General features: G+C 44.2%; 1 protein-coding gene and 15 non-coding genes across 18 annotated transcripts; 15 read left to right on the plus strand and 1 right to left on the minus strand.

Moving 5' to 3' along the window:
- The first annotated feature begins 75 nt into the window (after positions 1 to 75).
- LOC130395617 (5S ribosomal RNA) lies at positions 76 to 195 on the plus strand. The gene has a single exon (XR_008898656.1). It is a non-coding gene; the product is annotated as a 5S ribosomal RNA (ribosomal RNA).
- Positions 196 to 706: 511 nt separating this feature from the next.
- On the minus strand, positions 707 to 3835 carry LOC130393003 (uncharacterized). Of its 3 annotated transcripts, XM_056603569.1 has the most exons (8): positions 3470 to 3835; positions 3294 to 3364; positions 3017 to 3196; positions 2774 to 2835; positions 2639 to 2683; positions 2499 to 2546; positions 2325 to 2414; positions 707 to 2240 (listed from the first exon to the last, which is right to left on the minus strand). In XM_056603569.1, the coding sequence occupies exons 1-8, from the start codon at positions 3643 to 3645 to the stop codon at positions 2217 to 2219; spliced, it is 696 nt and encodes a 231-aa protein (XP_056459544.1). In that variant the 5' UTR covers positions 3646 to 3835; the 3' UTR covers positions 707 to 2216. The 3 variants fall into 3 exon arrangements, 1 of the variants encoding a protein (XP_056459544.1); XR_008897074.1 differs by having other exon boundaries at positions 707 to 2414; positions 3074 to 3196; XR_008897073.1 differs by having other exon boundaries at positions 707 to 2414; positions 3458 to 3835.
- A 291-nt stretch (positions 3836 to 4126) lies between these two features.
- LOC130397746 (5S ribosomal RNA) lies at positions 4127 to 4245 on the plus strand. The gene has a single exon (XR_008900331.1). It is a non-coding gene; the product is annotated as a 5S ribosomal RNA (ribosomal RNA).
- A 529-nt stretch (positions 4246 to 4774) lies between these two features.
- Positions 4775 to 4893, plus strand: LOC130400238 (5S ribosomal RNA). The gene has a single exon (XR_008902714.1). It is a non-coding gene; the product is annotated as a 5S ribosomal RNA (ribosomal RNA).
- Positions 4894 to 5412: 519 nt separating this feature from the next.
- LOC130395808 (5S ribosomal RNA) lies at positions 5413 to 5531 on the plus strand. Its single transcript, XR_008898818.1, has one exon. It is a non-coding gene; the product is annotated as a 5S ribosomal RNA (ribosomal RNA).
- Positions 5532 to 6060: 529 nt separating this feature from the next.
- LOC130394213 (5S ribosomal RNA) lies at positions 6061 to 6179 on the plus strand. Its single transcript, XR_008897394.1, has one exon. It is a non-coding gene; the product is annotated as a 5S ribosomal RNA (ribosomal RNA).
- Positions 6180 to 6698: 519 nt separating this feature from the next.
- LOC130400443 (5S ribosomal RNA) lies at positions 6699 to 6817 on the plus strand. Its single transcript, XR_008902925.1, has one exon. It is a non-coding gene; the product is annotated as a 5S ribosomal RNA (ribosomal RNA).
- A 519-nt stretch (positions 6818 to 7336) lies between these two features.
- Positions 7337 to 7455, plus strand: LOC130399781 (5S ribosomal RNA). The gene has a single exon (XR_008902280.1). It is a non-coding gene; the product is annotated as a 5S ribosomal RNA (ribosomal RNA).
- A 519-nt stretch (positions 7456 to 7974) lies between these two features.
- LOC130401038 (5S ribosomal RNA) lies at positions 7975 to 8093 on the plus strand. Its single transcript, XR_008903500.1, has one exon. It is a non-coding gene; the product is annotated as a 5S ribosomal RNA (ribosomal RNA).
- A 529-nt stretch (positions 8094 to 8622) lies between these two features.
- Positions 8623 to 8741, plus strand: LOC130400799 (5S ribosomal RNA). Its single transcript, XR_008903272.1, has one exon. It is a non-coding gene; the product is annotated as a 5S ribosomal RNA (ribosomal RNA).
- Positions 8742 to 9270: 529 nt separating this feature from the next.
- LOC130400239 (5S ribosomal RNA) lies at positions 9271 to 9389 on the plus strand. The gene has a single exon (XR_008902715.1). It is a non-coding gene; the product is annotated as a 5S ribosomal RNA (ribosomal RNA).
- Positions 9390 to 9908: 519 nt separating this feature from the next.
- On the plus strand, positions 9909 to 10027 carry LOC130395003 (5S ribosomal RNA). The gene has a single exon (XR_008898107.1). It is a non-coding gene; the product is annotated as a 5S ribosomal RNA (ribosomal RNA).
- A 519-nt stretch (positions 10028 to 10546) lies between these two features.
- On the plus strand, positions 10547 to 10665 carry LOC130400191 (5S ribosomal RNA). The gene has a single exon (XR_008902668.1). It is a non-coding gene; the product is annotated as a 5S ribosomal RNA (ribosomal RNA).
- Positions 10666 to 11194: 529 nt separating this feature from the next.
- LOC130401308 (5S ribosomal RNA) lies at positions 11195 to 11313 on the plus strand. The gene has a single exon (XR_008903770.1). It is a non-coding gene; the product is annotated as a 5S ribosomal RNA (ribosomal RNA).
- Positions 11314 to 11831: 518 nt separating this feature from the next.
- Positions 11832 to 11950, plus strand: LOC130400282 (5S ribosomal RNA). Its single transcript, XR_008902756.1, has one exon. It is a non-coding gene; the product is annotated as a 5S ribosomal RNA (ribosomal RNA).
- A 528-nt stretch (positions 11951 to 12478) lies between these two features.
- LOC130399962 (5S ribosomal RNA) lies at positions 12479 to 12597 on the plus strand. The gene has a single exon (XR_008902452.1). It is a non-coding gene; the product is annotated as a 5S ribosomal RNA (ribosomal RNA).
- Positions 12598 to 12835: the final 238 nt, after the last annotated feature.

Raw genomic sequence — 12835 nt, forward strand, 5'->3', positions numbered from 1 at the left:
TAATGTCAAGCCTCAGCAGCTTTCTCACTCCTTATGTGCTACTGTATAAAACCTGGTTTTGCGCCTACACTAATTCCTTACGGCCATACCACCCTGAACACGCCCGATCTCGTCTGATCTCGGAAGCTAAGCAGGGTCGGGCCTGGTTAGTACTTGGATGGGAGACCTCCTCAGAAGCCCAGGTTGCTCTAAGTAGTGACGGGTGTCACCAAAAGAAAAAGGAAAAAAAAAAACACGCCCGATCTCGGAAGCTAAGCAGGGTCGGGCCTGGTTAGTACTTGGATGGGAGACCGCCTGGGAATACCAGGTGCTGTAAGCTTTTTCTTTTTCAATTCGAGCTCATTGACTCCGTGGCCTACCGTGGCGTACCGTGACCTGATGTTTACTGCCAACCGCTTTGGAGGATTTAAGCAACATACAAAAACTGACAACGTCTCTCAAAACTATTTTTGTGAAACATGAGGACAGTATAGTGATACTGCCAGCAGGGAGCACCAGAGAGCTGAACCGACAGTTGTACATTTCTTAAACTTTCACCAACACAAACACGCACGCTCACTTCAGTGGGGTGTTCCACAAAGCCGGTTTTATCACATAACCGGGTAAGTGAACCCAGGGTTTTCGGTAACCCTAGGTTTTCCGTTCCAAAAGGATCACGGTATGTTAGTTGCTATAGCAACAAATGCTCTGAATCAAACCTGCCGGTTTTATCACATAACCGGGTAAGTTAACCCAGGGTTTGCGGTAACCCGAGGTTTTCCGTTCCAAAAGGATCAAGGTATCTTAGTTGCTATAGCAACATATGCTCTGAATCAAACCTGGTCGGAGCAGGTTTTGCGCAGGTTAAGTTCAAAGATAACCCGGTTTTGCTCAGGGTATTTAAACCCGCGTTCACCACAGCTTTTACGTGATCACAATGGCATGCCCTTTTGACGAGAGGCCGATTGATATCGGAGCGCAAATAATTCGTGCCATTCACAGAGAGAGATTAATTAGACCACGGCTCGACATATTGTCCTTTCCGGAGGACTTTTTGCTGGAGAGATATCGTTTTTCACGTGATTCTTTGCTTTATTTAAATAACCTTCTCCAACCATACATTGCAAATGTGACCAATCGTGGATCTGCCCTCAGTCCACTCCAAACAATTTGCACAGCTCTCCGTTTTTTTGCGACGGGAAGCTTTTTGTACAGCGTAGGAGATGCTGAGCACATAGGCAAAGCCACGGTCTGCCGCTCAGTACGTAAAGTCTGTCTTGCGCTGAAGCGGTTGTTGCGGAACTTCATCGTATTTCCAGGCCATAAACCCACGAGACGCATGAAAATGGAGTTTCACCAACTTGCAGGTCAGCATTATCTACTTTACGTGTTCCCAAATGGCACCGAAATTACCCTCGTTGACTTTTCATCTGGGTGTTTTATTTCAGGATTTCCAAATGTAATTGGGTGCATTGATGGCACACAAGTGCCCATACTGGCCCCATCTATAAATGAGGCAGATTATGTGAACAGGAAAGGCTATCACAGTATAAATGTTCAGGTAAGTGTACACTGCCTATATTGGATATTTCCAATATCTCCATGGTTTGTTAATCGCTGTCGATCTTTTTCTTTTATCACTAGATGATATGTGATGCTTCCCACATGATCACCAATGTAGAGGCAAAATGGCCTGGTTCAGTCCACGATGCAAGGATGTATCGTGAATCCAATTTGAGCCGTAAATTTCAAGAGGGTGAGTTGCATTCTGAACATATCATAGATCTCATATAATTGTGCTTGTGCAAGATAGCTCAAAGTTTGTATTTGATCGCAGGGCAATTCGATGGGTGGATCCTAGGAGATCGAGGGTATCCATGCCTCCCGACGCTCATCACCCCGTACCCTAATCCCGCTCCTGGACCACAGACTACATTAAACCGGGCACACAGCAGAACCCGCGTTAAGATTGAAAACACATTCGGGATATTGAAGTCCAGATTTCAATGCCTACGTGGACTAAGGGTTTGTCCGGAACGGGCATGCGACATTATTGTTGCATGCGCCGTCCTCCACAATATCGCCACCCTGCGCAAAGAGATGCCTCCCCCCTTTGACCCGTTCCTCGAGGAGGAACACATTCCCCAAATGGATTCAAGGGCTGGACAAAGGATGCGGGAACACATTTGCCAAAATCACTTCAATTAAAAAAAAAAAAACACCCAACACTGTTTTTATCAATCATTTTTATTCTTTAGTTGCTGAGGGAGGAAAAATAATATAATTAGACATTGAATAGCAATATCATGTCCGCGTTGAATTTCTGCCCAACCTCCTTTTTTTACCTCTATCAGCAGCTTCGTGTACTCCATTTGCAAATCAGCCTTAGCGATTTCCCGCTGAAGATGAAGTCGATATAATTCTTTAGTAGTCAACTGAAATAGAGGAAAATATTGTTTTAACATTCAAGCGACATACTTGGCCAATAAATTAAGTGAGTAGCCTAGGATATGTCTTACATGCTGATATTGCGACCCTGATGTACCCGCCGCTTCCTCGACCACAGTCTGTTAAGAGACAAGTGAGTTTGAGAACACTGTTAGTTTGGTTGAATCGTCAATAATGACTTGGAACTGGCAAGAAAAAGCGAGGCCTATACCTCAGTTCTTTCAGACCCATCCATGGCAATATTTTCATCGGCCTCCTGTCATACAAAGAGCAATTATAGGCCTATTGGTTGAGTATTTTGAGATGCGCTTACAACAGAAATGTAAAAAAAAAAAAACAGGCCTACCGGACTTGCATAAACTGGAGGATTCGTAGCCGGCTCGATTAAAAGCAATACTCCGTCTTGATCTGTGAAGTTGATTAATTAGTCACGTTTTGGAATAGAGCCACATAGGCCTATACAGCAGGCATACAACAAACATGGGGTTTTCTACCCAGCTACAAAATAACATTTGGAACATTTGCGCTATGACACACACACGGCTTGCATGCGTTCGCATACAAAAAATGAAATAACAAAAAAACCTACATTCAACCAGTGGGTTGACAGTGGACGGAGATGGCCCCGGACTCTCGGAGGAGGTACCTCCAGGTATCCCCTCCATGCCAGGGCGCCCTGCATTAATGGTTAGAGCCAGCTCCTCAACCGTGGTGAAGGTAATTGGAGGGCCCGATCCAGTCTGCCGACTGTCGGCCCTCTTACGATTGGCTTTAAAAATAAAAAAATGGGCTATTAAAATACAGGAGCAGTGACAAATAGGCCTATGATATGACAAATATGTAGGACGATGGTGGGAAAAGCTTACCAGCTTGTATAACGTTTTTGTATTTCATTTTTACTTGTTCCCGAGTTCGTTTGGGGGCCGTCGGATTACATCTTTATAGATAACAGATTATGGAATGTTAAGAAAGCTTAACTGAGATAGGTAATGAATGGATTCAGTTCAAATATTTAGGATAGTGCTTTTACCATGACACTTACGAATTTACGCGGTCAGCTATCCTCTGCCAGGCTTTATTTCTCATTATGGAAGATGCTTTAGTGTTGCATTTCCTCATTATCACTCCCTTTTCCTCATCGTAACTCTCCAGGAGAACCTGGAGGTCGAGATCTGAGAAATATGCGGCCCGTTTCGCCATATTGATCGGTAATTCCATGATCCATACATCACGTCTTTATAGGTTTGGCGTGGACGCGCACAACCCTGTGTTAACCAACCGCGAGTTGATTGAACTAATGCATAACCGCTGCTGTGGAACCGAAAACTCTGGGTTGGTCGGCACAGGGTCAATCAACCTAGAGTTCAGCGTTAACTCAGTGTTTGTTTAACCTCCGTTCGTGGAACACCCCTCAGATCATGGGAGGACGTCAAAAAATCACCACCCATTCTCTGACACTTTAACCGTTAACCTTGGTTCAAACATTTAACATCACACGCACACGCAGTGTATTTCAGATAATTAATGAATTCAGATGTCACAATGATCGTTTACATGGATAAGGAGTCCTACTGAATCAATTACTGCCGTTTATATCTAACTAATGATTGTTTTTGTAAAAGTGTAACGTCGAGCCTCAGCAGCTTTCTCACTCCTTATGTGCTACTGTATAAAACCTGGTTTTGCGCCTGCACTAATTGCTTACGGCCATACCACCCTGAACACGCCCGATCTCGTCTGATCTCGGAAGCTAAGCAGGGTCGGGCCTGGTTAGTACTTGGATGGGAGACCGCCTGGGAATACCAGGTGCTGTAAGCTTTTTCTTTTTCAACTCGAGCTCATTGCCTCCGTGGCCTACCGTGGCGTACCGTGACCTGATGTTTACTGCCAACCGCTTTGGAGGATTTAAGCAACATACAAAAACTGACTACGTCTCTCAAAACTATTTTTGTGAAACATGAGGACAGTATAGTGATACTGCCAGCAGGGAGCACCAGAGAGCTGAACTGACAGTTGTACATTTCTTAAACTTTCACCAACACAAACACGCACGCTCACTTCAGATCATGGGAGGACGTCAAAAAATCACCACCCATTCTCTGACACTTTAACCGTTAACCTTGGTTCAAACATTTAACATCACACGCACACGCAGTGTATTTCAGATAATTAATGAATTCAGATGTCACAATGATCGTTTACATGGATAAGGAGTCCTACTGAATCAATTACTGCCGTTTATATCTAACTAATGATTGTTTTTGTAAAAGTGTAACGTCGAGCCTCAGCAGCTTTCTCACTCCTTATGTGCTACTGTATAAAACCTTGTTTTGCGCCTGCACTAATTGCTTACGGCCATATCACTCTGAACACGCCCGATCTCGTCTGAACTCGGAAGCTAAGCAGGGTCGGGCCTGGTTAGTACTTGGATGGGAGACCGCCTGGGAATACCAGGTGCTGTAAGCTTTTTCTTTTTCAACTCTAGCTCATTGACTCCGTGGCGTACCGTGACCTGATGTTTACTGCCAACCGCTTTGGAGGATTTAAGCAACATACAAAAACTGACTACGTCTCTCAAAACTATTTTTGTGAAACATGAGGACAGTATAGTGATACTGCCAGCAGGGAGCACCAGAGAGCTGAACCGACAGTTGTACATTTCTTAAACTTTCACCAACACAAACACGCACGCTCACTTCAGATCATGGGAGGACGTCAAAAAATCACCACCCATTCTCTGACACTTTAACCGTTAACCTTGGTTCAAACATTTAACATCACACGCACACGCAGTGTATTTCAGATAATTAATGAATTCAGATGTCACAATGATCGTTTACATGGATAAGGAGTCCTACAGAATCAATTACTGCCGTTTATATCTAACTAATGATTGTTTTTTTAAAAGTGTAACGTCGAGCCTCAGCAGCTTTCTCACTCCTTATGTGCTACTGTATAAAACCTGGTTTTGCGCCTGCACTAATTGCTTACGGCCATATCACCCTGAACACGCCCGTTATTGTCTGAACTCGGAAGCTAAGCAGGGTCGGGCCTGGTTAGTACTTGGATGGGAGACCGCCTGGGAATACCAGGTGCTGTAAGCATTTTCTTTTTCAACTCGAGCTCATTGCCTCCGTGGCCTACCGTGGCGTACCGTGACCTGATGTTTACTGCCAACCGCTTTGGAGGATTTAAGCAACATACAAAAACTGACAACGTCTCTCAAAACTATTTTTGTGAAACATGAGGACAGTATAGTGATACTGCCAGCAGGGAGCACCAGAGAGCTGAACCGACAGTTGTACATTTCTTAAACTTTCACCAACACAAACACGCACGCTCACTTCAGATCATGGGAGGACGTCAAAAAATCACCACCCATTCTCTGACACTTTAACCGTTAACCTTGGTTCAAACATTTAACATCACACGCACACGCAGTGTATTTCAGATAATTAATGAATTCAGATGTCACAATGATCGTTTACATGGATAAGGAGTCCTACTGAATCAATTACTGCCGTTTATATCTAACTAATGATTGTTTTTGTAAGAGTGTAACGTCGAGCCTCAGCAGCTTTCTCACTCCTTATGTGCTACTGTATAAAACCTGGTTTTGCGCCTGCACTAATTGCATACGGCCATACCACCCTGAACACGCCCGATCTCGTCTGATTTCGGAAGTTAAGCAGGGTCGGGCCTGGTTAGTACTTGGATGGGAGACCGACTGGGAATACCAGGTGCTGTAAGCTTTTTCTTTTTCAACTCGAGCTCATTGACTCCGTGGCGTACCGTGACCTGATGTTTACTGCCAACCGCTTTGGAGGATTTAAGCAACATACAAAAACTGACAACGTCTCTCAAAACTATTTTTGTGAAACATGAGGACAGTATAGTGATACTGCCAGCAGGGAGCACCAGAGAGCTGAACCGACAGTTGTACATTTCTTAAACTTTCACCAACACAAACACGCACGCTCACTTCAGATCATGGGAGGACGTCAAAAAATCACCACCCATTCTCTGACACTTTAACCCTTAACCTTGGTTCAAACATTTAACATCACACGCACACGCAGTGTATTTCAGATAATTAATGAATTCAGATGTCACAATGATTGTTTACATGGATAAGGAGTCCTACTGAATCAATTACTGCCGTTTATATCTAACTAATGATTGTTTTTGTAAGAGTGTAACGTCGAGCCTCAGCAGCTTTCTCACTCCTTATGTGCTACTGTATAAAACCTGGTTTTGCGCCTGCACTAATTGCTTACGGCCATACCACCCTGAACACGCCCGATCTCGTCTGATTTCGGAAGTTAAGCAGGGTTGGGCCTGGTTAGTACTTGGATGGGAGACCGCCTGGGAATACCAGGTGCTGTAAACTTTTTCTTTTTCAACTCGAGCTCATTGACTCCGTGGCGTACCGTGACCTGATGTTTACTGCCAACCGCTTTGGAGGATTTAAGCAACATACAAAAACTGACAACGTCTCTCAAAACTATTTTTGTGAAACATGAGGACAGTATAGTGATACTGCCAGCAGGGAGCACCAGAGAGCTGAACCGACAGTTGTACATTTCTTAAACTTTCACCAACACAAACACGCACGCTCACTTCAGATCATGGGAGGACGTCAAAAAATCACCACCCATTCTCTGACACTTTAACCGTTAACCTTGGTTCAAACATTTAACATCACACGCTCACGCAGTGTATTTCAGATAATTAATGAATTCAGATGTCACAATGATCGTTTACATGGATAAGGAGTCCTACTGAATCAATTACTGCCGTTTATATCTAACTAATGATTGTTTTTGTAAAAGTGTAACGTCAAGCCTCAGCAGCTTTCTCACTCCTTATGTGCTACTGTATAAAACCTGGTTTTGCGCCTGCACTAATTGCTTGCGGCTATACCACCCTGAACACGCCCGATCTCGTCTGATCTCGGAAGCTAAGCAGGGTTGGGCCTGGGTAGTACTTGGATGGGAGACCGCCTGGGAATACCAGGTGCTGTAAGCTTTTTCTTTTTCAACTCGAGCTCATTGACTCCGTGGCGTACCGTGACCTGATGTTTACTGCCAACCGCTTTGGAGGATTTAAGCAACATACAAAAACTGACAACGTCTCTCAAAACTATTTTTGTGAAACATGAGGACAGTATAGTGATACTGCCAGCAGGGAGCACCAGAGAGCTGAACCGACAGTTGTACATTTCTTAAACTTTCACCAACACAAACACGCACGCTCACTTCAGATCATGGGAGGACGTCAAAAAATCACCACCCATTCTCTGACACTTTAACCGTTAACCTTGGTTCAAACATTTAACATCACACGCACACGCAGTGTATTTCAGATAATTAATGAATTCAGATGTCACAATGATCGTTTACATGGATAAGGAGTCCTACTGAATCAATTACTGCCGTTTATATCTAACTAATGATTGTTTTTGTAAAAGTGTAACGTCGAGCCTCAGCAGCTTTCTCACTCCTTATGTGCTACTGTATAAAACCTGGTTTTGCGCCTGCACTATTTGCTTACGGTCATACCACCCTGAACACGCCCGATCTCGTCTGATCTCGGAAACTAAGCAGGGTCGGGCCTGGTTAGTACTTGGATGGGAGACCGCCTGGGAATACCAGGTGCTGTAAGCATTTTCTTTTTCAACTCGAGCTCATTGCCTCCGTGGCCTACCGTGGCGTACCGTGACCTGATGTTTACTGCCAACCGCTTTGGAGGATTTAAGCAACATACAAAAACTGACAACGTCTCTCAAAACTATTTTTGTGAAACATGAGGACAGTATAGTGATACTGCCAGCAGGGAGCACCAGAGAGCTGAACCGACAGTTGTACATTTCTTAAACTTTCACCAACACAAACACGCACGCTCACTTCAGATCATGGGAGGACGTCAAAAAATCACCACCCATTCTCTGACACTTTAACCGTTAACCTTGGTTCAAACATTTAACATCACACGCACACGCAGTGTATTTCAGATAATTAATGAATTCAGATGTCACAATGATCGTTTACATGGATAAGGAGTCCTACTGAATCAATTACTGCCGTTTATATCTAACTAATGATTGTTTTTGTAAAAGTGTAACGTCGAGCCTCAGCAGCTTTCTCACTCCTTATGTGCTACTGTATAAAACCTGGTTTTGCGCCTGCACTATTTCCTTACGGCCATACCACCCTGAACACGCCCGATCTCGTCTGAGCTCGGAAGCTAAGCAGGGTTGGGCCTGGTTAGTACTTGGATGGGAGACCGCCTGGGAATACCAGGTGCTGTAAGCATTTTCTTTTTCAACTCGAGCTCATTGCCTCCGTGGCCTACCGTGGCGTACCGTGACCTGATGTTTACTGCCAACCGCTTTGGAGGATTTAAGCAACATACAAAAACTGACAACGTCTCTCAAAACTATTTTTGTGAAACATGAGGACAGTATAGTGATACTGCCAGCAGGGAGCACCAGAGAGCTGAACCGACAGTTGTACATTTCTTAAACTTTCACCAACACAAACACGCACGCTCACTTCAGATCATGGGAGGACGTCAAAAAATCACCACCCATTCTCTGACACTTTAACCGTTAACCTTTGTTCAAACATTTAACATCACACGCACACGCAGTGTATTTCAGATAATTAATGAATTCAGATGTCACAACTATCGTTTACATGGATAAGGAGTCCTACTGAATCAATTACTGCCGTTTATATCTAACTAATGATTGTTTTTGTAAGAGTGTAACGTCGAGCCTCAGCAGCTTTCTCACTCCTTATGTGCTACTGTATAAAACCTGGTTTTGCGCCTGCACTAATCGCTTACGGCCATACCACCCTGAACACGCCCGATCTCGTCTGATCTCGGAAGTTAAGCAGGGTCGGGCCTGGTTAGTACATGGATGGGAGACCGCCTGGGAATACCCGGTGCTGTAAGCTTTTTCTTTTTCAACTCGAGCTCATTGACTCCGTGGCGTACCGTGACCTGATGTTTACTGCCAACCGCTTTGGAGGATTTAAGCAACATACAAAAACTGACAACGTCTCTCAAAACTATTTTTGTGAAACATGAGGACAGTATAGTGATACTGCCAGCAGGGAGCACCAGAGAGCTGAACCGACAGTTGTACATTTCTTAAACTTTCACCAACACAAACACGCACGCTCACTTCAGATCATGGGAGGACGTCAAAAAATCACCACCCATTCTCTGACACTTTAACCGTTAACCTTTGTTCAAACATTTAACATCACACGCACACGCAGTGTATTTCAGATAATTAATGAATTCAGATGTCACAATGATCGTTTACATGGATAAGGAGTCCTACTGAATCAATTACTGCCGTTTATATCTAACTAATGATTGTTTTTGTAAGAGTGTAACGTCAAGCCTCAGCAGCTTTCTCACTCCTTATGTGCTACTGTATAAAACCTGGTTTTGCGCCTGTACTAATTGCTTACGGCCATACCAACCTGAACACGCCCGATCTCGTCTGATCTCGGAAGCTAAGCAGGGTCGGGGCTGGTTAGTACTTGGATGGGAGACCGCCTGGGAATACCAGGTGCTGTAAGCTTTTTCTTTTTCAACTCGAGCTCATTGACTCCGTGGCGTACCGTGACCTGATGTTTACTGCCAACCGCTTTGGAGGATTTAAGCAACATACAAAAACTGACAACGTCTCTCAAAACTATTTTTGTGAAACATGAGGACAGTATAGTGATACTGCCAGCAGGGAGCACCAGAGAGCTGAACCGACAGTTGTACATTTCTTAAACTTTCACCAACACAAACACGCACGCTCACTTCAGATCATGGGAGGACGTCAAAAAATCACCACCCATTCTCTGACACTTTAACCGTTAACCTTGGTTCAAACATTTAACATCACACGCACACGCAGTGTATTTCAGATAATTAATGAATTCAGATGTCACAATGATCGTTTACATGGATAAGGAGTACTACTGAATCAATTACTGCCGTTTATATCTAACTAATGATTGTTTTTGTAAAAGTGTAACGTCGAGCCTCAGCAGCTTTCTCACTCCTTATGTGCTACTGTATAAAACCTGGTTTTGCGCCTGAACTATTTGCTTACGGCCATGCCACCCTGAACACGCCCGATCTCGTCTGATCTCGGAAGCTAAGCAGGGTCGGGCCTGGTTAGTACTTGGATGGGAGACCGCCTGGGAATACCAGGTGCTGTAAGCATTTTCTTTTTCAACTCGAGCTCATTGCCTCCGTGGCCTACCGTGGCGTACCGTGACCTGATGTTTACTGCCAACCGCTTTGGAGGATTTAAGCAACATACAAAAACTGACAACGTCTCTCAAAACTATTTTTGTGAAACATGAGGACAGTATAGTGATACTGCCAGCAGGGAGCACCAGAGAGCTGAACCGACAGTTGTACATTTCTTAAACTTTCACCAACACAAACACGCACGCTCACTTCAGATCATGGGAGGACGTCAAAAAATCACCACCCATTCTCTGACACTTTAACCGTTAACCTTGGTTCAAACATTTAACATCACACGCACACGCAGTGTATTTCAGATAATTAATGAATTCAGATGTCACAATGATCGTTTACATGGATAAGGAGTCCTACTGAATCAATTACTGCCGTTTATATCTAACTAATGATTGTTTTTGTAAGAGTGTAACGTCGAGCCTCAGCAGCTTTCTCACTCCTTATGTGCTACTGTATAAAACCTGGTTTTGCGCCTGCACTAATTGCTTACGGCCATACCACCCTGAACACGCCCGATCTCGTCTGATCTCGGAAGTTAAGCAGGGTCGGGCCTGGTTAGTGCATGGATGGGAGACCGCCTGGGAATACCAGGTGCTGTAAGCTTTTTCTTTTTCAACTCGAGCTCATTGACTCCGTGGCGTACCGTGACCTGATGTTTACTGCCAACCGCTTTGGAGGATTTAAGCAACATACAAAAACTGACAACGTCTCTCAAAACTATTTTTGTGAAACATGAGGACAGTATAGTGATACTGCCAGCAGGGAGCACCAGAGAGCTGAACCGACAGTTGTACATTTCATAAACTTTCACCAACACAAACACGCACGCTCACTTCAGATCATGGGAGGACGTCAAAAAATCACCACCCATTCTCTGACACTTTAACCGTTAACCTTGGTTCAAACATTTAACATCACACGCACACGCAGTGTATTTCAGATAATTAATGAATTCAGATGTCACAATGATCGTTTACATGGATAAGGAGTCCTACTGAATCAATTACTGCCGTTTATATCTAACTAATGATTGTTTTTGTAAAGTGTAACGTCGAGCCTCAGCAGCTTTCTCACTCCTTATGTGCTACTGTATAAAACCTGGTTTTGCGCCTGCACTATTTCCTTACGGCCATACCACCCTGAACACGCCCGATCTCGTCTGATCTCGGAAGCTAAGCAGGGTTGGGCCTGGTTAGTACTTGGATGGGAGACCGCCTGGGAATACCAGGTGCTGTAAGCATTTTCTTTTTCAACTCGAGCTCATTGCCTCCGTGGCCTACCGTGGCGTACCGTGACCTGATGTTTACTGCCAACGGCTTTGGAGGATTTAAGCAACATACAAAAACTGACAACGTCTCTCAAAACTATTTTTGTGAAACATGAGGACAGTATAGTGATACTGCCAGCAGGGAGCACCAGAGAGCTGAACCGAGAGTTGTACATTTCTTAAACTTTCACCAACACAAACACGCACGCTCACTTCAGATCATGGGAGGACGTCAAAAAATCACCACCCATTCTCTGACACTTTAACCGTTAACCTTGTTCAAACATTTAACATCACACGCACACGCAGTGTATTTCAGATAATTAATGAATTCAGATGTCACAATGATCGTTTACATGGATAAGGAGTCCTACTGAATCAATTACTGCCGTTTATATCTAACTAATGATTGTTTTTGTAAGAGTGTAACGTCGAGCCTCAGCAGCTTTCTCACTCCTTATGTGCTACTGTATAAAACCTGGTTTTGCGCCTGAACTAATTGCTTACGGCCATACCACCCTGAACACGCCCGATCTCGTCTGATCTCGGAAGTTAAGCAGGGTCGGGCCTGGTTAGTACATGGATGGGAGACCGCCTGGGAATACCAGGTGCTGTAAGCTTTTTCTTTTTCAACTCGAGCTCATTGACTCCGTGGCGTACCGTGACCTGATGTTTACTGCCAACCGCTTTGGAGGATTTAAGCAACATACAAAAACTGACAACGTCTCTCAAAACTATTTTTGTGAAACATGAGGACAGTATAGTGATACTGCCAGCAGGGAGCACCAGAGAGCTGAACCGACAGTTGTACATTTCTTAAACTTTCACCAACACAAACACGCACGCTCACTTCAGATC

Source organism: Gadus chalcogrammus, chromosome 12 (genome assembly GCF_026213295.1).
Source record: "Gadus chalcogrammus isolate NIFS_2021 chromosome 12, NIFS_Gcha_1.0, whole genome shotgun sequence".
Taxonomy (NCBI): Eukaryota; Metazoa; Chordata; class Actinopteri; order Gadiformes; family Gadidae; genus Gadus; species Gadus chalcogrammus.

Coding starts and splice junctions, on each gene's coding strand:
- LOC130393003 (XM_056603569.1), bottom strand. CDS start 3,645: ATGGAATTACCGATCAATATGGCGAAACGGGCCGCATATTTCTCAGAT. Junction 3,197..3,293: donor CAAAAACGTTATACAAGCTG/GTAAGCTTTTCC, acceptor TTATTTTTAAAG/CCAATCGTAAGAGGGCCGAC. Junction 2,241..2,324: donor ACACGAAGCTGCTGATAGAG/GTAAAAAAAGGA, acceptor TTCCTCCCTCAG/CAACTAAAGAATAAAAATGA.